At 40.1% G+C, this 25,940-nt stretch overlaps 1 protein-coding gene across 2 annotated transcripts in view; it reads left to right on the top strand.

The window, feature by feature from the left end:
• The window catches only part of PTN (pleiotrophin), a 101,074-nt gene that overhangs the window by 56,464 nt on the left and 18,670 nt on the right, over positions 1–25,940 (top strand). For both annotated transcript variants that reach the window (XM_019452879.2, XM_019452878.2), the window contains 3 exons: positions 19,499–19,614; positions 20,504–20,677; positions 23,233–23,394. In XM_019452879.2, coding sequence (XP_019308424.1) covers positions 19,500–19,614; positions 20,504–20,677; positions 23,233–23,394 — 451 coding nt within the window. In that variant the 5' untranslated portion in view covers position 19,499. Of the gene's footprint in view, positions 1–19,498; positions 19,615–20,503; positions 20,678–23,232; positions 23,395–25,940 lie in introns of those variants that run through there.

The raw sequence follows: 25,940 nt of genomic DNA, 5'->3' as shown, positions 1-25,940 counted from the left end.
CTCTCAGCACAGAGTCCGGAGTCTGCTTCGGATTCTGTGTCCCCCTTTATCTTTGCTCTTCCCCCACTTGCGCGTGCGCTCTCTCTTTTTCTCTCTCTCTCTCTCAAAAATGAACATTAAAAAAAAAAGATTTAAAAAATGTGGATTCTAGTTTAGAAGTTGTGGGATGGGGCTTGAGAATCTGAATTTCTAACATGCTCCCAGGTGAGGCAGAGGCTGCCTGGCCCTAGGGTAGCACTTTGTGCGATAAGGGTTTCAGGAGAGAGGTACGGATGTCATCTTTAGAGCTTTATCAAAACACAAAGTCTCCAGACCGAAGGCTCCTTCAATCACAAGCAAAAGCAATGAGATGGTCTCTTGTTTCTTTCCTTCTTTCATGAGTCAAAGCATCCTGTCTCTAAGCAAAATTACCTGAAAGGGTCCCACTGGATTCTGTTTCTAACAAGAGTCATTGTTTTTGCCATCCTTTTGGGTCACACCGACCCCTTTTGCTAATGGGGCATTTTGGTCCCTTGACTCGTGGACAGTCTTTTCCATTTGTACCAGTTCTCAAAGCCTTTCATTAGGTCCCATTGAATATTTATTAGGCTCTTCTAACATAATAACTTGGCAAAGTCACACAGGACATTCAACTGGCCAGAAACAGTCTCTAAACTAATGTTAATGTTATCTTAACTTTTATAACGTCACAGTTACACTGAAACGTATCTCTGTAAGATGACTAGTGACTTCTTATCGCTAATTCCTGTGGGCACCTATCTGTAGACTTTGTCCCCATTCATCATTTTTTACTTCTTAAAACTTCCCCTTTGCTCAGTTGCCATTATTCGACTCCCTTTGCGTACTCATTTCGCCCTTACCCCTCTGCCATTACCCCTAATTCACTTAAATAAAACCTAGAATTCTCCCGTTTCGCCTACCTCCTCAGTTCTTTCTCTGGGTCTTCTTATTGTCTGGTCTCTTTGGACAGTCTCAGGGCTTCCCACTCATTCAAATAGCCTATGTTGACGCTGCTTGACGTTTGATCACCAGACCAGAGCTCTCTTCCAGATCCATAACTACAACTGATGTCAACTCAGATGTCCCGCTGACACCTCAAACTCAACATGTCCAAACGTATCTTTACTACTTTTCTCAGCCTTAGTCACTTAACGTCTCTAAGGCTCAGTTACTGATCTGAAAAGTAATCTGAAAGCAATCATATCTGCTGAGAATTACATCGCACTGAATACATGCCGGATGCTTAGAAGACTGTCCTCAGAACAGATCACAGTACGTATTGCTTACGAAGCGGTTTCTGAGCCCCTGTTCTCTCCATTGACACCTGTCTCTGGATTGAAGATCAGAATTCGGGAGATATATCCGAGATTTCTCTGTTCAGAGTAGATTGAATTAATTTGACAAATCCAATGAATTTTCTCTCGTAAATAACTTTGCTTTTTTTCTTATCTCCACTTCCACGCCTTTTTCCATGTCGCAGTTTTCGGTCCTTGTCACCTGGAATAGGTCAGGTGGCCCGCTCTCGGCCTCCCTGACTCTAGCTCCCTGTCCTCCATTCGCTCTGCTGACCGCTTGCTTTCAGGGTGTCCTCAGAAATTCACAGCTGATCGTGGTCCCTTGTGCTCCCCATTCTTGATAGCTTGGTGTCTCCTCCTAAAGTAAAACTGTCACTGCAGTCCTCACGGGAGCCTCACCTACAAGCAAGAAACTTTGCTTCCCTCAGCTCCTCTTGCGCATCTTTTCTCACCAAGACTCCAGCAGTCTTTCACTAATTGTTGATTCCTGAAATACATCACACTCACTCCAATCGACAGGCCTGTGCCTGAATGTTCTTCCTTCTCTCCCCTCCTCTGTTTTTTGGGACTAAACTCAAAATGAGTTGCCCCTGGAAGCATTTCTTAAAATCTCTGGACATACTTAGGTAATTGTTTTATGCCCATAAAAAAAAAAATGATTACAGCAGTTTTTGGATTTTAGTGCATCATAATTTTCTACACATAAACAGTGTTGGATTTGATTCCGTTCTTTCCTGGCATCTGTCGAAATGATCCTGTGACTTTTCTTTATCATTCTGGTACCCTGTTAATGCAGTGAAATGCATTAGCATTCAATTGTTAAAACTGCCTTTTGAGGGTTGCTGGAGGGCTTGTGGGAAGGGGGATGGGCTAAGTGGGTAAGGGGCTTTAAGGAATCTCCTGAAATCATTGTTTCAGTATATGCTAACTAATTTGGATGTAAATTTTAAAAAATAAAAAGAAAATAAAAAAAAATAAATAAGGATTTATATATAAATAAATGAGGATTTGTTAGCTTGTAAATATCTGATGTATAGATCTGATTTACTAGTATTTAAAAAATATTTTTTATGTTTATATTCATTAGGAACATTGGTGTATACTTGAACGTCCTTGTCAGGTTTTGGTATCCAGTAAAGTTCATTTATACTGGGGTTTTTCCTATTTATTTCAATTAATCAGAGATTTTAAAAACCTCAGATTCTGATTCTGGCTTGGTCTATTTCTTTCTTTAGTTTTATCAGTGAGCAATTCATGTTTTTTGAAAATTTTTTTAGGTATAAGCCCATTTGGTATTATCTCGACATAATACCAAATGGGTTTATACCTAACAAAATTTCATATATATAATTATAAAATATCTCTCTTATTTTGTTACTTGTCCCTGTCTCAAAGTCTGTATTGACTAATACGACTATACACACACCAGCCTTTTTATGATCACTGATTTGTTGGAATATCTTTCCCCATCTTTTTACTTTCAACCTTTTTAAAAATATATATATTTAAAATGTGTCTCCTATGGATAGCATACTGTTCAGTACTGCTTGTTTTTCTAGTCTGACTATCTGTGGGTTTTGGTTCATATATTTAGTGTCTTTGTATTTAATGCAAGTATTCATTGTGTGGGTTTAAATATACTGTCTTGCTATTCCTTTTTATTCCATCTGTTCTTTGCTCCTTTGTTTCTCCCTTCCTGATGGGTTTGGGTTGATCACAATATGTAATCTTTCACATATAACTTTGTATTTAAAGTGAACATTGGGGCAGCTGGGTGGCTCAGTCAGTTAGGTGTCTGACTTCAGCTGATCTGACAGTGCGTGAGTTTGAGCCCCGGGTCAGACTCTAGGCTGACAGCTCAGAGCCTGGAGCCTGCTTCGGATTCTCTCTCTCTCTCTCTCTCTCTCTCTCTCTCTCTCTCTGCCCCTCCCCCACTCATGCTCTGTCTCTGTCTCTCAACAATAAATAAATGTTAAAAATTAAATAATTAAATGAACATTATATCACTTTATGTAAAATGCGAAAGTCCTTAAAACCGTATAATTGCATTTTCCTTCATTTTTATTTAATTGTAGTTATACATTTTACTTCTGCGTGTGCTATAAAGCCTACAACAATGTATTTACAATACATAATATTTATAATGTTATATGTATATAATATATATGGATATAATTATCTGTAACATATATTTGAACATCAATAATACATACACAGCCATAGACCGTTCCCTTCAATTTGAACAACTACGTTTAGAGTTCATTATAAAGAAAAATTGTCCGCATCTAATTCTTTCAGCTTTTTTCCTGAGAATGTATTTATTTGCCCTCTGTTTTCAAATATATGAATTACAGTTTGCGATTTTTTTTCTCTGTCAGATGTTGTTCCACTGTCTTTTGCTTCCTTTCTTTAAATCAAGGGAAGCCATCCTTGTTCTAGTCTAGGTAATGTACTTCTCTCCCCAGTTGCTTGTAAGGTTTTTTTGTTTTGTTTCTTTACATATTCTTTTCAATGGTTTGACTATGAAGCACCAACGTGAGGCATATTTTATTTATTTTTAAAATTTTTTTAACATTTATTGCTGAGAGAGACAGAGACAGAGCATGAGCAGGGGAAGGGCAGAGAGGGAGGGAGACACAGAATCTGAAGCAGGCTCCAGGCTCTGAGCTGTCAGCACAGAGCCCGATGCGTGGCTCAAATCCCCTGCGAGATCATGACCTGAGCCAAAGTCCGACGCTTAACCGATTGAGCCAGCCAGGCACTCCAAGCATATCTTATTTTTATGAGGCTTGGGGTTTGCTAAACTTCTTGGTTCTGTGGGTTGATGTTTTAATCAAACTATAGAAGTTTTCAATTATCATTTCTTCAAATACTTTTGGTGCCACATTATTTTTCTTCTCTACTTCTGGGACTCCTTAACTGCCATGTGTAGACTGTTTAATACTGCCTCGCAGGACACTGAAGCACTATTCATTGTTTTTTAATTTACTCCTCTATTTTTTAGTTCAGATGATTTATTTTGGTCTATTTTCAAGTTAAGTGAATCTCTCTTGTGCTATATCTGATCTTTTATTAACTCATCCAGTAAACATTCCATAAGTATTTTTTTTTAGTTCTGTAATGTCTATTCGATCCTTTTTTTTTTTTTTTTTTTTTTTTTTACAGTTTTCATCTTTCTCCTAAGATTCTTCATTTATTATTGTGGTGTTTCCATCTTCTCATGGAATTGACAATATTTATCAAATCTGCAGTGTTCTTTTCAGTTAATCCCAACATTTATGTCATCTTGGAATCTATTTCTGTTGACTGCAGTTTCTCTTGATTATGCCCTGCTTCATAATTCTTTGATATGTACTATTTTAAAGCTTTATTGAATTTAACTGATGTATCACAAACTGCACAAATTTAATCCCTTCATTTGATGATTTTTGATATGTGTATACTTATGAAACTGTCACCACAATCAAGATAATATGTCCATCACTTCCCAAAAATTCCTGGTGCCTCTTTATAATCTTCCTATCATGATCCTCCCAATGTCCCCAAATTCTATATCTAAGTAATCTGTTTTTTGTTTTTGTTTTTTTTTTTTTTTTTAATTTTTTTTTTTTCAACGTTTTTTATTTATTTTTGGGACAGAGAGAGACAGAGCATGAACGGGGGAGGGGCAGAGAGAGAGGGAGACACAGAATCAGAAACAGGCTCCAGGCTCCGAGCCATCAGCCCAGAGCCTGACGTGGGGCTCGAACTCACGGACCGCGAGATCATGACCTGGCTGAAGTCGGACGCTTAACCAACTGCGCCACCCAGGCGCCCCAATGATCTGTTTTTTGAATTGCACTTTCTAGAATTCTATAAAGGAGAATTGTACAGTACATAATTACTTTTTTGAGTAACTTACTTTACTCAGCACAATTATTTTGAAATTCATACATGTTGCATATGTCAATTATTTGTTTATTTGTTTGTGTGTTTATGCTTACTAGGATAACCTATGGGTATACCAATCATTGGTGGACATTTGGGTTGCTTCCTGTTTGGGCTATTATAAATAAACTAAGCTTCTATGAATATTTGTGGACAAGTCTTTGTGTAGCCCTAAGTTTTAATTTCTCTTGGGAAAATGCCTAATTAGTAGAGTAGTTGGTTTGTATGACAGGTGTATGTTTAAATTCTTAAGAAACTGCCAAAATGATTTCCAAAGTGGTTATCATCAGAAGACTATGAGAGTTAAATTACTCAGCATTTTGCCAACACTTGCTATGGTCAGTCTTTAAGTGACTTGAGTGAGTATGTAGGATTGGGGGTTTCCTGATAATGTTAAACATCTTTCATGTGTTTATTTGCCATTTATAGATCTTCTTTGAAAACTGTTTGGTTCTTTTGCCCACATTTTTATTGCATTTTCTTACTGAGTTGTAAATATTCTTTATGTATTCTAGATAAAAATCCTTTGATAGACACATATTTTGCAAAGTTATATCATTAATATTTGTATATTGATCTGGTATCCTGCAACATTAATGAACTCAACATATTAGTTGAATAGAATCTTATTGCTTGCAGGTTCTTTGGTAATCCTAGGTTCTTGAGTTGAGAAACCTGGAATAGCCTCTGAGATACAATGAAGATTTACTGGGTAAAGATTTTCTGTCATTTCTTTGCAATCAAAACCAATAATTGGTTCCTTTTCTGATAGTCTGTGACAGACTGATCAACAAATTGAGGTCGCTCTTCAAAAGTCTCACTTCCCAGGTGGGCACTTTCATTAGGTGTTTGACTTATGTAGCAAATGTAGATGAGCTTCTTTGAGTTGGTGCTAAATGCTGCCCTGAGAATTCTCTTCATCACACAGCCATACAATATTTATTCTTTACCTCCCAGTAATACATAGTGATATGCGATAACCTTCATTTGCTTAGCAGTATATTAGTGAATGTGAAAATCTGCCTGCTGTTCTGTTAATTACGTTTTTAATCGAGTCTCTTCATTTGAACAGATAAAGCCACCAGTTATTAGAGATCCCATCTGAACTCAGTAGTTAATAAAGCTGTACTGACCTGTTTAGAAGAGTGTGAAAAGGTGGTAGGGATCTTGAGAGAAATACTTTTTTATTTGAAGCTGAGGTTTATACTTGTTTGTTTTCTTCTTCTTAATTTGTCATGTGGTTGATGCTTGATTTTTGACTGTTAAGCCCGCCTTGCATTTTGGGGAACAAACCCAGCATGGTAATTCCTGATTGATTTTTGGTGGCATTTTGTTTAGGGGATTTGTCATCTCTGTTCATCAGAAGGGCCTTCTCTTTTACTTCCTCATTTTTCTGGTCTGGTTTTGACACGATGGTTACACTGCCACATGAGTTAATGAATATTCTTTATTTTTCTTACTTGCTGGGAAAGTTGTGTAAGGTTGGAATTAACTGGTCTTGGCTTTGTCGATAATTGCTTTTTTGTTTCACCTAAAGAGGCTTTATACTCCTTTATTTATAAAGTAACATGAAAGTTGAAATACATTTCTGCATCTGTGTGGGCCCATGAAGCCACTGCTCAGCCTAAGGTAGAGGACCTGTGGCGCTTGCTGAGCTAGGCTGAATGAGTATGGGTTTGTGTTCATAGTCGCCATGGGTCATTTATTGATGACTTGTTAATACTGTTGAGTCTTGCTTTGAGAAACGAACTCAGTGTGTCAATACAGATGACTTTCTTTTGATTTTTACTGCCCCAAATTGAGAAATGTCCCTACAACTATTCAGAAGAGATTTTGGAGAGAACATTAGGCACTCTTCTTTTATCATAAACACATTTGCTTTCAGTGACAGCATTTTTTTTTAAATTTTTTTTTTTTAACGTTTATTTTTGAGACAGAGAGAGACAGAGCATGAATGGGGGAGGGTCAGAGAGAGGGAGACACAGAATCTGAAACAGGCTCCAGGCTCTGAGCCGTCAGCACAGAGCCCGACGCGGGGCTCGAACCCATGGACAGTGAGATCGTGACCTGAGCCAAAGTCGGACGCCTAGCCGACTGAGCCACCCAGGCGCCCCAGTGACAGCATTTTTATAGCTCACACAAAACATGGTGTGTATTTTGTTGCCTTGGTGTCGGTAATGAGTTAGTGATCTTACAGGGTTCCTGGGATCAGTATAATTCACATGTGCGTCTCCCTGGTGGCCTACCCTATCATCTTGCATATAGTAAGTGGTCACTAAATATCTACTAATAATGTTTCAAAGCTCCGCCCGCTATGACTGCAGCTTGTCCACTCTACAGTTTCTTCTTACTACCAAACTATAGTTTACTTGCAGTTAAGTCTCTTGCTGGCTCACCTAAGATTTGGGTTAATTCCATTTCTCCCACTGGCATGCTTTTCATTCCAGATTTACTTATCGAAATCCAAACCATCTTAAACGGTCATATTGCCACCCTGTCCTTGATATCCTTTCACAAAGATACACTCTGTCCCACCCCCTTATCTTCCTCTAAGAACCGCAGGAGCTGCCGGGGATGGAGCACCTGAGATGCCAGGCATATTTTATCTGTTATCTCATTGTAATCTCCAAACAGATTGTAAGCCTGCAGAATAAGTTTCCATAGAGGGAGGATAAAAGTTTCCATTGGGAATAAAGGACGGATTACTTTGTCCAGATCACAGATGTAATAAGTGATGGAGTCAATGTGGAGGAAATCTTGCTGCCCAAAGCCTCTTCTCTTTCCATAGTAGTAAAACAAAATTTTTAATGCCTCGTGATTTTCTGTTGTATTAGCATCGTAATTATGATCGTACTTATTAGACTATATGTGTTCGACTTTTGATAAGAGGATAAAATCATGTCACCTTCTTATAAAGTTTGGAATAGTTGAAATATACAGTTGTAAAATTCCTATTTTTACATATAGGAATTATGTAAATTCCCATTAATACCACAAGCAAGGTATTTTGGATAATAAAAATATATTTCATGTTTTTAAAAATGTTTATGGGGCGCTGGGTGGCTCAGTTGGTTAAGCGTCTGACTTCGGCTCAGGTCACGATCTCACGGTTTGTGAGTTTGAGCCCCGTGTCGGGCTCTGTGCTGACAGCTCAGAGCCTGGAGCCTGCTTCAGATTCTGGGTCTCCCTCTCTCTCTGCACTTCACCCACCTGTGCTCTGTCTCTCTCTCAAAAATAAATAAACTGTAAAAAAAAAATTTTTAATGTTTATGTTGTGAGAGAGGGAGAGAGAGAGAATGCGAGCAGAGGGAGGGGCAGAGAGAGAGGAGGGAGAGAATCCCAAGTAGGCCCAGCACTGTCAGTACAGAGCCCGACACAGAGCTCAGTCCCATGAATCGTGAGACCACGACCTGAGAGGAAATCAAGAGTCAGATGCTTGACTGACTGAATGTTCCTAACGAATATAAACATAAAAATATTTTTAGATACTAGTAAATCAAATCCATGTGTCAAATATTTCATATTTACACCATCAACCTTGAGACATCTGTCCAGTTCCACTTTTTAAACAAATAGTTTTGTATTATTGTCATATCCCATCCAGTACAGACTTGAGATTGGCCAGACCAGTGACTATTAAATTATTTTTCATTTTTGACCAATGAAACTTACACAGAAACAAGTAAGGAAAGTAGGTAAAGCAGAGCTGCTCTAACCAAAGCAGAGATAAAGGTGAGGGACACGGGAGGCTTTCGACAAACCTGCCCAGGACCCCCTTAATGCCCTGCAGCAGCCCTTGATGGCTCCCTGTGGAAACACCAGTGCTCTAAAAATCACTGCTGTAGCCCAACTTTGTTTTTCTAATGAAAACCAGAGGGGTGTAGTGTGTGTGTGTGTGTGTGTGTGTGTGTGTGTGTGTGTGTGAAGTCTTTGAGTCTTAGTTCTTAACTCTTAGTACCTTTGTAATAAACACCCCACAGTGAACTAAAGTCCCTAAAATTTTCTATAAACTGATACAACAGCAACAAACACAGCCAAGAGGAATCACGTCAAGAGTATCTGGATGAACGGTTGAGAGCAGTGCCTGACCCCTGGTGGTAACCTACAGTTTTAGCCACGTTTGTACAACAAGCAACCTTTCCTTTTCTCCCTGATCTTCCCTTGCTTCTCTTCTCCAGAATGAATGACTCTCTGTCTTCCTCTCTCCCGGCTCCCAAGATGTACTCATTTTCTCACCCTCCTTTTGAGGCCCATCTTTGTTGCTTTCTACCCTATACTCTACATTCTAGTTACTTTTTGCCACTGAATGTATTACACACATCTTCACACATTTTGCTTGTGTGGTTTCTTCTGCCTGAAGTTCCCTTCTTTCCCTCCTTTCTTAAGAGGCTTCAACTTTCTTTTTTTTTTCAAGAAACAGACAAAAATGCCCTACCTCTTCTAACTCATTCTGACTTGCTGAGCAAAATTACCCCTTGGGCATGTGCACTCAGATAACACTGTGTGTGTAATTTTTCCATAATATTTACCACAGAGAATCTTTGCACTCATTTATCTCTCTTTTCTCCCATTAGAGCTCTTTGAGAGGGAGGCCTGTATCATGTTCGTTTTCCGTTTTCCCGTGCCCAGCAGAGACCTGGCCCTTAGCAGGTGCTTTACAAATTGGTGAATAGATGTCTAAGGAAAATGTCCTTAAATATCACACTTCTCCAGTAGGTGCCACCACGCCATAAAAATATTTGGGCCTGACGTTTCCCTATATTAGAGGCATTGAGTTATACAAAATTAAATGAATGCCCTACTTTATCAACCTGATAGGCACTTAGTTAAAATCAAAGGTGGGATGCTGTTGAATTTATTTCTGTGCCGTGAACAGAGTATACCTGAGGTTATGCCTGCATGTGCTTGGGACACAATCTTTACAAGGCTTAGTGTTTAAATAAGGCAGCTTAACATGGCCAAAATGAAGGGCTGATTTGGTAACAGATTTCATTATAAGCATAATGCCTATTTATGTGAGACTTTAGGAATCTGAGGCCGTGATCAAACCATTCGAGAATAAATCAATAGGATGATTTTGGAAGAGTTAGTGAAAATAAGGAAAAGGAACCTATAAGTAAGGAAAAATAAAATTAAAACTACTAAATTCCCCATAGAAACAAATAGCTCGCAAATGTAGAAGATAGAAGAAATGACCATGATTAAGTAAATGCATAATGTGGAAAGATAAAATTACAGTGGCATATTTGTCGAACTGACCGTTTGTAACCTTAGAAGAAAACTACCTCTCTAAATACTCAGCATTTCGTGAGCAAGGCGGAGCAAGCTGACTTAAATTAAAAATAATGAACTCCAAAATCAAGGGTCTTTAGCTCTTTAAAAAAAATACCTGAATTAAAATGTATTTTAGTTACCCTTGCATCTACATAACACCCAGCGCTCAGCACGTCCCCCCGGGGATGACTTTCCGTTTCTGTCTGCTTTCCCACTTCCAGTCTTCAATATGATTTTTTCAAAAACTGAATTCAAGTTAGCATACAGTGTAGTATTGGTTTCAGACGTAGAATTTAGTGATTCATCACTTACATGTAACACCCAGGGCTCAATCCCAACAAGGGCCCTCCTTAATGCCCATCACCCACTTTCCCCACCCCCATCAACCCTCAGTTTTCTGTATTTAAGAGTTTCTTAGGGTTTGTCTCCCTGTTTTTACCTTATTTTTCCTTCCCTTCCCCTAAGTTCATCTGTTGTGTTTCTCCAATTCCACATATGAGTGAAATCATGTATCTTTCTCTGACTGACTTATTTCAGTTAGCATAATACCCTCTAGTTCCATCCATGATGTTGCAAAAGGCAAGATTTCATTCTTTTTCATCACCCAGTAGTACTCCATTGTATATGTATACACACACACACACATATATATACGTATATATATATACACATATATATACGTATATATACGTATATATATATATATATATATATACGTATATATACGTATATATATACACAACACATCTTCTTTATCCATTCATCATTTGGCGGACATTTGGGTTCTTTCCGTAATTTGGCTATTGTCGATAGGCACTGCTATAAACACTGGGGTGCATGTGACCCTTCAAGTCAGCATTTTATATCCTTTGGGTAAATACCCAGTAGTTCAGTTGCTGGGTCATAGGGTGGTTCTATTTGTAATTTTTTTGAGGAACCTCCATACTGTTTTCCACAGTGGCTGCACCAGTTTGCATTCCCACCAACAGTACAAGAGGGTTCCCTTCTCTCCTCATCCTTGCCAATATCTGTTGTTTCCCAAGTTGTTAATTTTAGCCATTCTGGCAGGTGTGAGGTGGTATCTCATTGTGGTTTCTAATAGGACCTCAAAAGGCTCATGGCTTGTATTGTTGGCAGCTTTCTGAAGATGAGAATTTACTTCCTGGCTGGTGTTTGGGAGCCAGTCAACTAGCTAGTTAGGAACCTTAGGAACCCCTGTTGACTCTTAGTGTCTGCCTTTCAGGGCAGTTTTTTATTCTCTACTTGGCTCTGTGTGTTACAATTATAATGTATGTTTTTACTTTGTTTTGTTTTTTTAAGAAAGAACTATAAGAGAGAGTCGGTGGCTAGTAATGGTAACAAAAGAAGAGAAATCAAAGGCCTTAAAAATGATTGGTTACTAAATATAATGGTGTAGTGGGCACATGTTATTTTTTCAGTTTTATGTGCTACAGTTTATAGAGTCGGTAATATGCCGCTATATTCAGGGGGTGCAAATGAGTAGAGTCTACCGAATGGATGTAGCACAGGAAACTCCAACAATAAAGAAGATAATGTTGCCTCAACAAAGTCTTCATTGAAGGTGAAATCCCTTATGCTAAACCTTGGGAGGTGATAAGAGTTTGCCAGGTAGAGAGATTTGGGGAAGAACTTCCATTTGCAATGGGATAGCATGAGCAAAAGATCAGTTGATTGGAACACAATGTTCCTGAGTTCAGAGAGTTATAAGTACTTGTTCCTGGCTAAAGACACGTGGCACTTTTCACGCATAATCACTAATCTCAAACATGGTGGGACAGACTTTATATCCATGTCTGCAGCTAAAGAAAATAAGTTCCAGAGAAATTAAATGTATTGCTTCATTACCTAGCCCAAGTTGGGATTCAGCCTCAGGTCTGACCTACTGTAAAACTCTTACTTGTTCCTTTATGTCAAGTTGCAACAGATACAAAAAAAAATTAAGAGGAAACTAGAGCATTTTAAAATTCTAAAAGTCGATCTCCCAGCTTGTAACATTTCATTTGATTGTAACAAATGAAAGCAGTAAAGGAATAACACAACCAACCCGAGTCCCTTTTGAACTCATGTGGCTCCACAAAATAATTGAATAAACACACCTTCACATCACTATCATATTGTAAAGCGTACCCAAACTGGTTTCCATTGAATACTTGCTTCAGTTGATTTCTTTTTTCCGTTCTCATTTCTGAATGTTTTTGTGTATGTAGATTTGAATTTGAAGTAGAAAGCCATTTTCTTTTTTTTTTTAATGTTTATTTTTGAGACAGAGAGAGACAGAGCATGAACGGGGGAGGGTCAGAGAGAGAGGAAGACACAGAATCCGAAGCAGGCTCCAGGCTCTGAGCTGTCAGCACAGAGCCCGACGCGGGGCTCTAACTCACGGACCGCGAGATCATGACCTGAGCTGAAGTCGGACGTTTAACTGATTGAGCCACCCAGGCGCCCCTAGAAAGCCATTTTCAAGAAGCCTACACATCCTTGTAAACATTAATAGGAGTCAGAGGTGAAAGGGCTACATGGTTTTAGTCAAAATGGGTTTCCTACTATATTACCAAGTCAGAACACATGAGCAAAGAACACTATGGGATATCATGTTTAAATTAAATAATCAGTGGTCATTATTTTTCTTGGGAAATGTAAATATTCCTTAAAGCTATGATTTGGGGGGCACCTGGTTGGCTCAGTCGGTTAAGCATCCAACTTCGGCTCAGCTCAGGGTCTCGTGGTTCGTGAGTTCAAGCCCCATGTGGGGCTCTGTGATGACAGCTCAGAGCCTGGAGCCTGCTTCACATTCTGTCTCTCTTTCTCTCCCTCTCCCCTGCTGATGCCCTGTCTCTCTCAAGAATAAATAAATAAATCTTTAAAAATTAAAAAAAACCCTATGATTTGGTTTTATTTTTTAATTATGAGACTAGATATTAACACAGATTATAAGACTGTAAGATTTCAGGTTTGACTGGGCTGATGACTAGCAAGTCAATAGGAGGGAGAAACTGTTGGTTGTTGGTCAGACCTTATGCGGATCCAGAGATTGTAGCAGAGTGGAGAGAACGAGGTCGACTGGGAGGAGTGGATGGCTAATTATTGAATTCCAGAAGAATTATAAAAGTTTGGAGGTGAAAAGAAGACAATTCCATGTCAGAAGACAAGAGGCATAGTCAAAGTGCTATGGAGGGGGCCATGAGGCAAAATATTTATCAATAAGAGATACAATATTCCTCTGGTTCTTTTTCAGTCATACGGAAGAAGCCATCTGTAACCACCCTGCCTCTTCAACTTACTCTTTGTCCCGTCACCTTTTCACTTTGTTCATAAAATTGACTGTGTCAGAAATTATCTTATTTATGAATTTATTTACTTAGCTGTTTATTTGTTATTCTGTGACTTTGCCCGCTAAATGTAAGCACCACGCGGTCAGCACTCTAGTTCATGTTAACTTCTTGTCCCCGCCCCCCCCCCCCCCCCGACACCACATGGAACACTTCATGCTACAAAGGATGCAACTCTTATATACACAGTTTGTGAATAATTGAGTATGTTAATACACCATTTGTGACATTTCAAATATTAATATTAACATTAGTCAATATTTATAAAGTACTTAAAACAGGTCCTTGCATATAGTACAATAAATGTTTGTTATCTAAGTGAATATCTTCCTAATATGAACTAACCAATCTCCCTGAAACTAAATTAAAATCCCTTCTGATAAATAAGATAGACATTGAATTTTATATTCAGATCATCAGGTCCACGATTAATAGTTAATGCTCCTTAGCAGAATTCCTGACCGTAAGTGGTTTTGTTTGATTTTAGGGAACTTATGGGAAATTAAGTCTTTGGCCTTAACTGAATCCCTGTCTTTAGTTTATACCCAAGAAAGAGAAATGCAAAATAGTTGTCTTTCCCTTATACTTCGTGACGTATTGTTATTCTTTTTTTTTCCTAATGTTTATTTATTTATTTTGAGAAAGAGAAAGAGCGCACACATGGCAGAGAGAGAGGGAGAGAGAATCCCAGGAGGCTTGGTGCTGCAGAGCCTGACGCGGGGCTTGATCTCACAGACGATGAGATGATGACCTGAGCCGAAATCAAGAGCCAGGTGCTCAAGTGAGCCACCCAGGCACCTCGCTCAACATTTTGTAGTTCTTGTCAGAACATATTGAACTATAATTGGCTGTTTGACAGCGTAAACCTTCTTGGAGCGCAGGCTTCGTGAGAACGAGCAACAGCTTCTCACTGGTCGTTGTTATATACTGAGAATTCAGCACAGTGGCTGGCGTAAGGTAGGTGTCCCAAAATGTTTAATGAAATACTGTGCTAATGGGGAGAGGAAGGAGGCATACTTTTAGAATCCATCTGAATCCTCACATCAAGACAGATCGGGCGGCTTGATAGATGCCAAAACTACAACCTATGGACAAGGTTGAAATGCCCGGTTCTTGTAAAAAGTGAAAAGCAAGAAAAGGAAACAGGGGCTGGAGGAGAATCCTATATAATGAAAGCAATTTAAAAGACATCAGTTTTTAAAAGTAGACGTGCCTAAGGAAGCTCGCTTGAATAAAACCCTCAAGAAATGCAAAGACGGAATTACTGTATGTTAGCATTGGTACGGAGCCGTCGTGGGGACGGGGAACATGGTAGAAAGCCTTTGGGTATGAGTGGAAAATTAATTTATCTTATAATTCACTAAGTTGTATACTGTGTGTAGTTGTCTGTATCTTCTGTTTTATTTTACAATAAAAAGGTCAAAAAATTACCATGTCACAGGAGCTTAGGCAAATAGATCACAAAACGTCTAGAAAAGTCTAGTGATACATAATATGTGCTGCAGAAGCATTACAAATCATCCACTGATTACTCTCGTACGTATGACGCTGCTCTAGATTCTGGCTGTTGTCTCCAGCCCGATTTCTTCAGTAAATCTCAGATCCCCTGGCTTTGACAGAGGACTGAGAAATCTGTTTAGCATGAATATTAATTCCTCTCTTGGATGCCATGTTTTGGTGATATTTTTCACCAGCAAACTGTTTACAGTGTGGCTCCTGTGGGTTGGGGCCCTAGCCTAGGTGTTTGAAACAAAAAGAGGGGGTTGGAATGATTCCTCTGCACAAAGGGCATATAAAGTATAGTTACAAAGTGAGACCCCCCCCCCCCCATTTCATACACGTTAAATTTCATTGACACGTTCCTTAATTCTCAACATGGAACCTTTGGACTTCCACAAACTTCAAAAAAAAATATTTTACGGGGCATAAATGTCTTTGAATGTATTTTAACCTAAGAAGTCCAAAGGCAGAATGAATTTGTGCCCTGATAATGCTGAACAAGTCTTTAGTTGACATTAATCAAATCGTGTCGGTCTCTTTTTTTTGTTTTTGTTTTTGTTTTTTTTTGGTCTTTTGCTTTTGAATAATATTAGATAAAGTGTGATACCTGTTATTTCTCAATAAAAAGAAATACTGTTTTGCAATGTATACAAATAGGGAATCAGTATGTTATACATCTAAAACTAATATAATGCTATATGTCCATATCCCTCAGTTGAAAAAGTTAGAAGTATTTCCTTGTAGTAAGTAGTAAGAGTGTAGGGGTGAATTAACTTTACTGAGCAACTAATAAGCCATTTCTTAATGTTGTGGGGTTAGCTCTAGGTCTACATCTTGCATTTTCATGGCAAGCCTCTCAAGTAGTTGCTATGTTGTTCCAGTGGTTGGGATTTGCCCGAGAACATTCCCAAAATTAGGTGGTGGAGCTGAAGTGTGAGCCAGAGCTTCTGTCTCCAGGTCCCACGTTGGTCCTTCCAACCAGGTCACTAAGGGGCAGATTCCAGCATCCTTGTCTTGTGTTTACACCAGACATCGATAGCCTTTTAAAATTCTAGATCCTATTAAAATGCTAATGGAGGAGGAGCCCTCTTTTTCATTCTCATCAGCTCTTTCTCTAGGGAAGAGCTGAGGATTTAATAAACTAACACCTTTCCTTTGAGTTGGTTTCTTTAACTTTCATTTCCTTTCATCTCTGAGCTTTAGATGTATTAGTGATTGAGATTAACTCAACAATAATTTCCAGACATCACCATCCCTCTATGGCAGTCTTTCACTTTACCATTAAACCCTATGAAATTAAATCTGTCTGGGTAAGTCCAACGAAAGATGGCAGTAAGAGAAGGTGAAAATAAGGAAAAGATTCAAAAGAACGGCTGATTTAGCAATCTGCCGCCTTCCATTGTTTTATTTCCCCCAGAGCAAAAAAAAAAAAAAAAAAAAAGCTATGATCAATGCCCTTGCCTCTGCCCAGCTAGCACCTTGCTGGAGAGCAGATGGGGTTAAACATATACAGGGAGAACTTTTGCCTTTGCTTGATGCTAAGGACAAATCATCAGCCGTGCAAATACCACAAGCAGGGGAACTGTTAGCCATACATGTACTAATTACTCAAGTACTGACTACAGCAGCAGGCGGCAGCATGCTAATTGGGTATTGTTTGGGAACACTTGAATTTGGGGATCACTTTAATCCTTTCCTAAACCCCCTTACTCTCTTAAATAATCTTTACTCATTTTCTCTGGCCAGAAAAAATTTAAGCTATCAAAATATAGGCTCAGGCAGCATAGTAAGCAAAACAGGAGGAGGAGGGGAAGTGAGAAGAAGAAAGATATTTTCCAACTCAAACCTAGTGCTGATCACATTTCCTGTACACAGGTCATTTCCTGTACACATGGACTTGTGTGCATTTTTCCTTCGTGCACCTAAGAAAGCTGAGATTCACCATTTACCCCTTTCTTAAGATTCTGAATTGTCCTGAATTAATATCAGAAGCAGAGAGGGTACATTTCCATTTTAAGTCTGCAGCTCTCATCCGGTTCCTAACTCTCCTTCCTTCCTCTCAGCCCATACAACGGGTGAGCCAACTAAGACCCCTGGTGACTCAAAACAATCTTACAGTTAGGAAATTCTGGTCTGTGTGGGACTTTTGCCCTTGAAATTAAGTGATTTAACCTGCGGAAGAGAAAGCTTTTTGAAAATAAATATAAAAGTAAGAACTTAGCAATGTAAAACTAGGAATGCCAAGGTTACAATTAGCCAGTATCAGCACCTTTCTATTAATAACTGTCTGCCTGTGTTAGTCATGGAAGGAAGCATCCTTTCTATTTCTGCCAGCTGGCCATGGTTCTTCAGGGGGTTCCTAAGACTCCTGTCCTCTCCTCCTGCTGTATGTATTACAAGGCTATACAACGATCAGCCCATTGTGTGGCCAGAAAGCTCACTCGTGAACTGTGCTTTCTCAGTGGGAATTTCTGAATTTTCGCGTGACTCTAATTCACAGTCTAAATGCTTCAGGTATCTGTAGATTATCGTTGAACATAAAGGCAAATTGGAAAGAAGTACATCAAAAGTTCTGAAGGTAAAAGTTAATTTACCCTCTAAGAAAACTCCAATGAAATCTCTCTGCGTCCAAAGTGGCGAAGTCACTGTGAGCAGGTTCTCGCACAGCCTTTGGAGAAAACAACAGAAGACCTCCACTTTGATTCACTTTGCACCTAACAACTTTACGTGATATTCAAATATATGATAATGTATAGCATCATGGATGCACAGGGCAGTCAACTCCAGGAAGCCTTGCCAGCCACTAAGTCTAGACTGGCTCTTCAAGTCATTCGTGCCCAACGGAAGGCACAGGAAAAGTCTCAGAATCAATAGGAACATTTCTGAGTGACCAGCAGTGAGGTATAGTTATAAAAATTTAGCATTAGGAGGATGAACAAAGCATCTAGGACTAGATTTTAGTAAGTGATGAGGATGGCGAGTAGCTAATTAGGAGTTAAGAGTCAGTGAAAGGACCAAATGATCAAACTGTTCATTTTAATTGGTAAATGAAATAAGCTTCATTCATACGATAGAGTCCCAAGTCATCGATTGAAAAAGAAATACTAATAAAGGGTAGCATTCCAATATCACAGAAAGGGAGACAGATTCACTGACAAGGATATCATCTCACAGATGATTTTGAATGAGAAATTGCAGAACAGAACGATCTCAATTCTGTGTGTGTGTGTGTGTGTGTGTGTGTGTGTGTGTGTGTGTATAGGTTTTATTGTTCACACTCAAAGAAATGTAAAAATCACTCTTCTAGAAAAACAAAATGCTCAGAGCTAATAACCACGGGTGACCATGTTGACAATTGGCTGTCACAAGTGACTTCAAGTTCCAGGGGAGCCTTTCTAATGTTGTTCTGAGATTTTTGATTCATACCAAATGTGGAGAATTTCAAATTACAACCAGTGTAATCCCTTCATTAAATCCTAGAATTTAGATGACTTTTCGATTTTATGTGAGCTTGTAAGTGTGTTTGAAATGAACCAAAGTATGCTGGCTCTACCTCTGTCTTGTGCTGCACTCTTCGGTAGACCAATGAATAATGGAACAGCGATGATGAAATAATCATGGGAAACTAAAAAATAAGATATTGCTCATTATGACACATACCCATCTAAAGATAAAGGCAAACCATATACTGGCACAGATAATCCGTTGTGTCCATTCAGATTACCCATGTGGACTACAACACCATGGTTGTTTCTAGGAATCCTGCGTAGTTATGAAGAAGACTATAGTTACTGGCATTACCATGTGTCACCATCAGCGAGATTCATTGCGAGAGTCTAGTCAAAAACATGCCATGAAAATTCTTTGGCTTCCGTAATTCTCGAGTCGTACTTAGCAAATGATTGGGTGTGAAGTTCTTACGTGGAGAAGTGTTGTTATTTTTATCAGTGGATACCTGACTAATTGCAGAAGAACACTTCGTTGACTGACGGAGGGAAAAGATAGAATTTTGCCCAAGAGCAATGATGCAAATCTCCCTAAAATCTAACATCCTAGAAATGGAAAATGGAGCCCTGCAGTAAGGAGTTCCACAAACCTTTCTCTCTGCCTTAGGTTGACACCACCTTCTTCTGTGTCTCTGTTTATTCCTAGAATGCAGTCCCAACAGTACCTGCAGCAGCGTCGAAAATTTGCAGCTGCCTTCCTGGCATTCATTTTCATTCTGGCAGCCGTGGACACGGCTGAAGCGGGGAAGAAAGAGAAACCAGGTAAGCAGTAGGGTTATGAAGGCAAGACTGTTTATGGATTAACATCCATCTGATCCAACTTCCTGGTTTTTGTCCTCCCTCCCTCCCTCCCTCCCTCCCTCCCTCCCTCCCTCCCTTCCTTCTTTCCAAGTATTTAGAAGAATCTAAGGGACACCCCCACCCCCATCGATTTCCCCTCCACCAGTCCTAAAATATAGATGATGATTATTAACATAATGATCATATTAGTAGCTACTCTGTACGGAACACTGACCAGCAAGTAGGTGTTTTATTTGTGTTGCCTCTCTCCCTCAAAGAGAGTCCTGCAAGGAATTTTTGTTGTATGTTATCTTAATAAAGGGGGAAACTGAAGCTCAGAGCAGTATAGCACCTTTTCTATGTCACTTCCAGTGTCAAAAATAGCAGGCTGTAGGGCTGGGAGTCTGTTTAGGTCTGTGATCCACCTCATTCATCTTACATTATTCCATCTCTACGACAGAGAAAGGAACATTGACTTGCCTTACAAGTCATTGACTAGCCTTACAAATGGCTAATCTGACAGCCATTACTTCTAACAGAATGTTTCCTGATTTTTTCGTTTCGCTGTTTTTGACCATCCTTTACAGAAGTGTTTGCTTCTAAAAGGAGCTGTCATTAAATCACTTGCACAGTCCCTAGCACATGGTAAGAGTTCAGTTAACGTTCTGTCTCCTTCAGTTTTCCTTGTCCCTTCTCTGGATCATTCGTTGAGCCAATCATCTGGCTAAGATGTATCAAGTTGCCAGTATTTACTGGACAGCGAAGAAGGAGGTAGAAAGCACAGACCTCACAACCTCACGCCCTGGAATGAGCTTTGTTAGAGGAATCAGGGTTTTCCAGGTGTTGACTGTTCTTCCTTCCTTCCTTCCAGAAAAAAAAGTGAAGAAGTCTGACTGTGGAGAATGGCAGTGGAGTGTGTGTGTGCCCACCAGCGGGGACTGTGGGCTGGGCACCCGAGAGGGCACCCGGACTGGAGCTGAGTGTAAGCAAACCATGAAGACCCAGAGATGTAAGATCCCCTGCAACTGGAAAAAGCAATTTGGAGGTAAGTCCCGCTCCTGTTGTCCTGTTGGTTAAATCATATGCTCTGCGATAATGCTGTTGTCCTGTTGGTTAAATCATATGCTCTGCGATAATGCTTGCATTTTTTCCCTCAGATATTTTTTGGGTTTGTTTTTTTTTGTTTTTTTTGTTTTTTTTTTTTTTTGAGGTTGACTGCTATTTATTTATTTATTTATTTATTTATTTATTTATTTATTTCGAGTAGCACTCCCCACCTCCATCACCTGTGACAACTAAAAATGTCTCAGGTATTGCCAGATGACCCTTGGGGTCAAAACAGTCCCAGATCAAGAACCACTGCTGTACCAGTCAGGACGTAAACTATATACCCTTGACCCCTCCTAAGGGTGCATCGATCTCTCTTCTTTCCTCTTCTTCTTTGATTTCTCATTCTTTTTTCCTTCCTTCCCACTTCTCTTGTTTATTCTCTTCCTTCTCCAGACCACTTTCTGTGACTTTCAGGCCTCCTCTCCGTTTCCATCTTTCTCCACCATCCACAGTGATTAATAGACTGACTTCTCAATTCCAGCAAGACTGTTTATAGCCACTTTTCACAGACTTTTCTCTCATTGACTATTGCCATGCTCCTGCTGGCCTCATCTGCCTATTTGGGAAGGAGTCCTTCAATACTTCCAACCTTTTTTGTTTGTTTGTTTTAGAGATCATGAGCAGGGGAGAGGGGCAGGAGGGAGAGAGGAGAGAGGACAGAGAGAGAGAGACACTTAAGCAGGCCCCAAGCTCAGCACGGTGCTAAAGCAGGGCTCAATCCCACGACCCTGACATCGTGACCTGAGCCAAAATCAAGAGTCGGACGCTCAACTGACTGAGCCACCCAGGCACCCCAACACTTCCAACTTTTAAACCCACTATTGAACATCCAGATTACCTGTTTCTTCCACATTCCAGACTTTCTGTCTCTCTTGGCCATGGTAGTTCACAATGCCCCAATCGTTCTTACTGTTTGCGGAAATGTATTCTGACCTGTAAGTCAGTGAAGAAGGACAATGGGTATACTCACTGTATTTTTTTTCTTTCTCTATAACCTTTGGGGTACTTTTTATGAATGGTGGTAACTTCTATAAGGGCACTGTGAAATTCAGATACATTTGGTCTTACATATACATGGGTCCCCTAAAGACCCTACGGAAAGTTTTTAAAAGTATGTCTTAAAGAACGTATACCTAGACTTTATAAAGAACTCTCAAAACTAAGAATCCAATTAGAAGGTGGGTAAAAGATAGGGACAAACATTTTACCACAGGCAAAATACAGGTGGCAAATAAACAACTGAAAAAAGTGTTGAACTTCTTTTCCCTGTTAGGGAAAAGGAAGTGAAAACCAGTGAGATGTCACTGTATACTACGCATCCATCAGAATAACTAAAATTACAAATAACACCAAAGGCTAGAGAGGATGTAGGGAAACTAGATCACTCATACTTTGCCGATGGAAATGTAAAACGGTATAGCCACATTAAAAAAAAAAAAAAAAGAGGATGGCAGTCTTGTTGTAAGACCAAACATCTGTTTACCATACAATGCAGGCTTCACTTTTGGCCATTTACCCTAGAAGAATGAAAACTTCCATTGCTATAAAACTCTGTACACGGATAGTAAAGAGCAGCTTTATTTATGACAGCTAAAACCTGGAAACAACCCAGATTTCCTTCAATGGGTGAGTGCTGAAACCGTAATACATTCCCATCCCACCATGGGATACTACCCGGCAATAAAGAGAAACTCACTGTTGAAACACACAACTTGGATGGACACCCAGGAAATTATGCTGCGTGAAAAAAGCCAATCTCAAAAGGTTACCTACTGTATGATTCTATTTACATAACATGTGTTTGTTTGTTTGTTTAGAGTGAGAGGCAGGGCAGAGGGGAGGAGGGGGAGAGAGGAAATTTTAAGCGGGCTCCATGCTCAGTGCAGAGTCTGACAGGAGGCTCGATCCTACAACCCTGGGAACATGACCTGAGCCGAAATCAAGTCGGACGCTCAACCAACTGAGCCACCCAGGCGCCCCTACGTAACGTTCTTAACATGACAAAATTATAGAGATGGAGAATGGATGAGTGATTGCCAGGGGTTAAGGAGATCGAGAAGGGAGGAAGATGCCTAGGCTAAGGCTAGGAAAGGTTTCACCCGAAGGACTCCTGTGTTGGAGATCTTTTGTATGTTAATGGTATTGATATTCACTCATATCTGCACATGTGGCCAAGTCGCAGGGAACTAAATGTGTGCACACATGCATATACACAAATGAGTGCGCCTGAAATTGGCAGGGCCTGAATAACTTTTGTGGAATGTATCCCTGTTCATTTCCTGGTTGCGCCAGCGGGCTCTGGTTATGTAAGATCATCACAATTGAGGGAAATTGGCTGAAGGATCTAGGGATCTTTCTATATTACTTCTTACAACTGCATGTGAATCTATAATCCTCTCACTGCAGAAAGTGAAAAACAAAAGTGTGCCTACTTCTCTGGCACTCCTAGAGGAGCTCAAAGATTTCTGTTTGGTCCTACCCTGCCTTTAGCGGAGTGCAAATACCAGTTCCAGGCCTGGGGAGAATGTGACCTGAATACCGCCTTGAAGACCAGGACCGGAAGTCTGAAGCGAGCCCTCCACAATGCCGACTGCCAGAAGACAGTCACTATCTCCAAGCCCTGTGGCAAGCTGACTAAGCCCAAACCTCAAGGTAGGTCCCTGTCGTCATGCCCTACTTGTCATAGGCACACACTGATAGACTCCGGCAGGATCCTCAGATGTGGTAACTCCGATTTTCGAAAGGGGGATCTTAGGCGAATTACCTTCGTAGAGAGATTGAAAACACGCTGTATTTGGAGCGTCACGCCAGTGCTTTTCAGGAGGCAGCTGAGTTCAAATTGGAGTCCTTTGCACAGAAGGGGAGTGGGGGCTGGGATGGGAACAGGCTCCCAGCACAAATCAACAACTTAGCAGAATGGGCCAATTAAGACAGTTGTCATATGGTGACTATATATTCCAAGCCCTAAACTGGGGCTGCCTCCTGACAAGTATGAACACATTTATGAAGATCATGAAGCAGAAAATTTAAAATCAGATCTCTCCTAGATTATGCAACATACAGAGTTTTCATGAAGTCAGCTACTTTATTTTACATTTTTCCTTTCTCTGCTGCATAAGTTGATAGGTCCCATATTTCTTATCCTTCGTTCAGAGCCTTTATATTTTTTTTAGTTGGATGTTTACCACCTTACATTTATCATGGAATTTTTAAATTATGTAGAACCGTCTTCCTGTTTGCTCCCAGAAAGTTACACTCTGCTCCCATGCCGGGGAAGGTAAACCAAAACAAATATCCCAGGCGTGGTTTCGTACAAATAGAATCCCAGCTGAGGGGGGACAAGGAGGTGTTAAACTCTCATTTCACTATGGGCTGAGCTATGCCCCTCCCTCGTCAATTCAAATGTTCACGTTCTAACCCTCAGTACCCCAGAATGTGACTGTGTTAGGAGACCAGGCCTTTAAAGAGGTAAAGTTAAATGGAGATGTATGAGTGGGCCCCAGCCCAATCTGGCATACAGAAAAAGGAGATTAGGACACAGACACATACAGAGGGAAAACCATACAAAGACATAGGGAAGAGATGGCCATCTACGAGCCAACGAGACACGTCTCGGAATAAATGAACACTGCTGACAGTCGATCTCCGACCTCTGGCCTGTAGAACTCTGAGAAAATTCTCTTGTTGAAGCCACCCACTCGGTGGTACGAGGCATGGCAGCCTTCACAAATAAACACAGCATGTCTCAGGGAACTCTCAACTGTCTCCTTGGCCTCTGCCCACATTTGAGCTCTAAATGGACCTGCAGATACACACTGGTCAGATTAAATGCAAGGAGACACTCAGAAAAATGAACACGAAACCCTCATAAATGAAAATAGAAGAAAAAATGTCTCCGGAAGTCAGGATTGACTAGCTAGCTGCTAATAGGCAGAAAGGACTCATGTTATAGGCCTTTGGTCTCTGATGGAGTTGTCCATGGACATGGTTACCCACAACTGCGGGGTGGCTGGAATCTAGGATTCAGGATGCCCCCTTTCCAGATCATGGGAATCTGCTGGTCGCGGTGAAAGGCATGATGTGGGGCTGGAGTCAGTGTCCGAGTGTGGGTGCCAACTTTGTAAGTGTTGCTTGTCTGGAGACAACTACACAGATCTGATGAAAATTGGTGGCCATATCTATCCAGTGAGACATTTCCAAAACCAGAAGAACTCAGAGATACAGTTTTCAAATTAATTTATTTGTAAGCCAGTCAGAGAGGGGCGCCTAGGTGGCTCAGGCGCTTAAGTGTCCAACTTCCGCTCAGGTCATGATCTCACACTTCATGAGTTGGAGCCCCATGTCAGGCTCTGTGCTGACAGCTCAGAGTCTGGAGCCTGCTTCAGATTCTCTGTCTCCCTCTCTCTCTTTCTACCCTCCCCTGTTTGTGCTCTCTCCCTCTCTCTGTCTCAAAAATAAGTAAGCATTAAAAAAAAAAGCCAGAGAACCCAAATACTCAGCATAAGTAGAGAGTGGGAAGGAAAAGGAATTAAAGAAGTCTCCATACTACACCACAGTGGTTCTCCATCTGGCCTGAGCATTAGAATTTTCTCTGAGAACTTATAAAAATCCCAGTGCCCAGGCATAACCCAGACCAACCAGATCAGCATCACTACCTTTGAAAATTAAGATGCTCCTAAAAAGATTTCATTATCAGCCGCAATGTAGAAATACTGCGCTAATATGAAGTTCATAGAGACCACACATAGGCATGTACACAATCTGTTTTTGTTTTTTCCTCTGGGTGAGAGAAACTTCAGTTTAATAAATAGGGGAAGAAAAAATGAGAGAAGGATTAGGTGGTAGGTGGTGGGGGGCGGTGCTGGGTAGATATGGAAAATGTTGAAAAGTTTGGAATAAATAGGACAAAGTGGGGACATGATTCACAAAGACCCTTCAGGACATTTGGTAATTCACTAGGTGAGGACTTCTTTTGGCTGGTGGATAGTTGACCTTTTATATTTTTACATTTTCTCATCTAGTGATACCTAATGAAGGTTAAAAGTTTGGCTCAGGCTTTCACTTTGAAAACTGGCGGTGAAAATATTTCAAGTTGGTAAACATTTAATTTGTTGACCTATCAAAAATTAAGCTATATGATTAATTGAAAATGGGATTAGCCTGAGTGAGTTATATATTTCACAGTACTATGTAAAGCC

Source organism: Panthera pardus, unplaced genomic scaffold (genome assembly GCF_024362965.1).
Source record: "Panthera pardus isolate Hobbes unplaced genomic scaffold, ASM2436296v1 HiC_scaffold_8, whole genome shotgun sequence".
NCBI lineage: Eukaryota > Metazoa > Chordata > Mammalia > Carnivora > Felidae > Panthera > Panthera pardus.
Note: the sequence above shows the minus strand (reverse complement) of the source record. Positions and strands in the feature narration are given on the sequence as shown.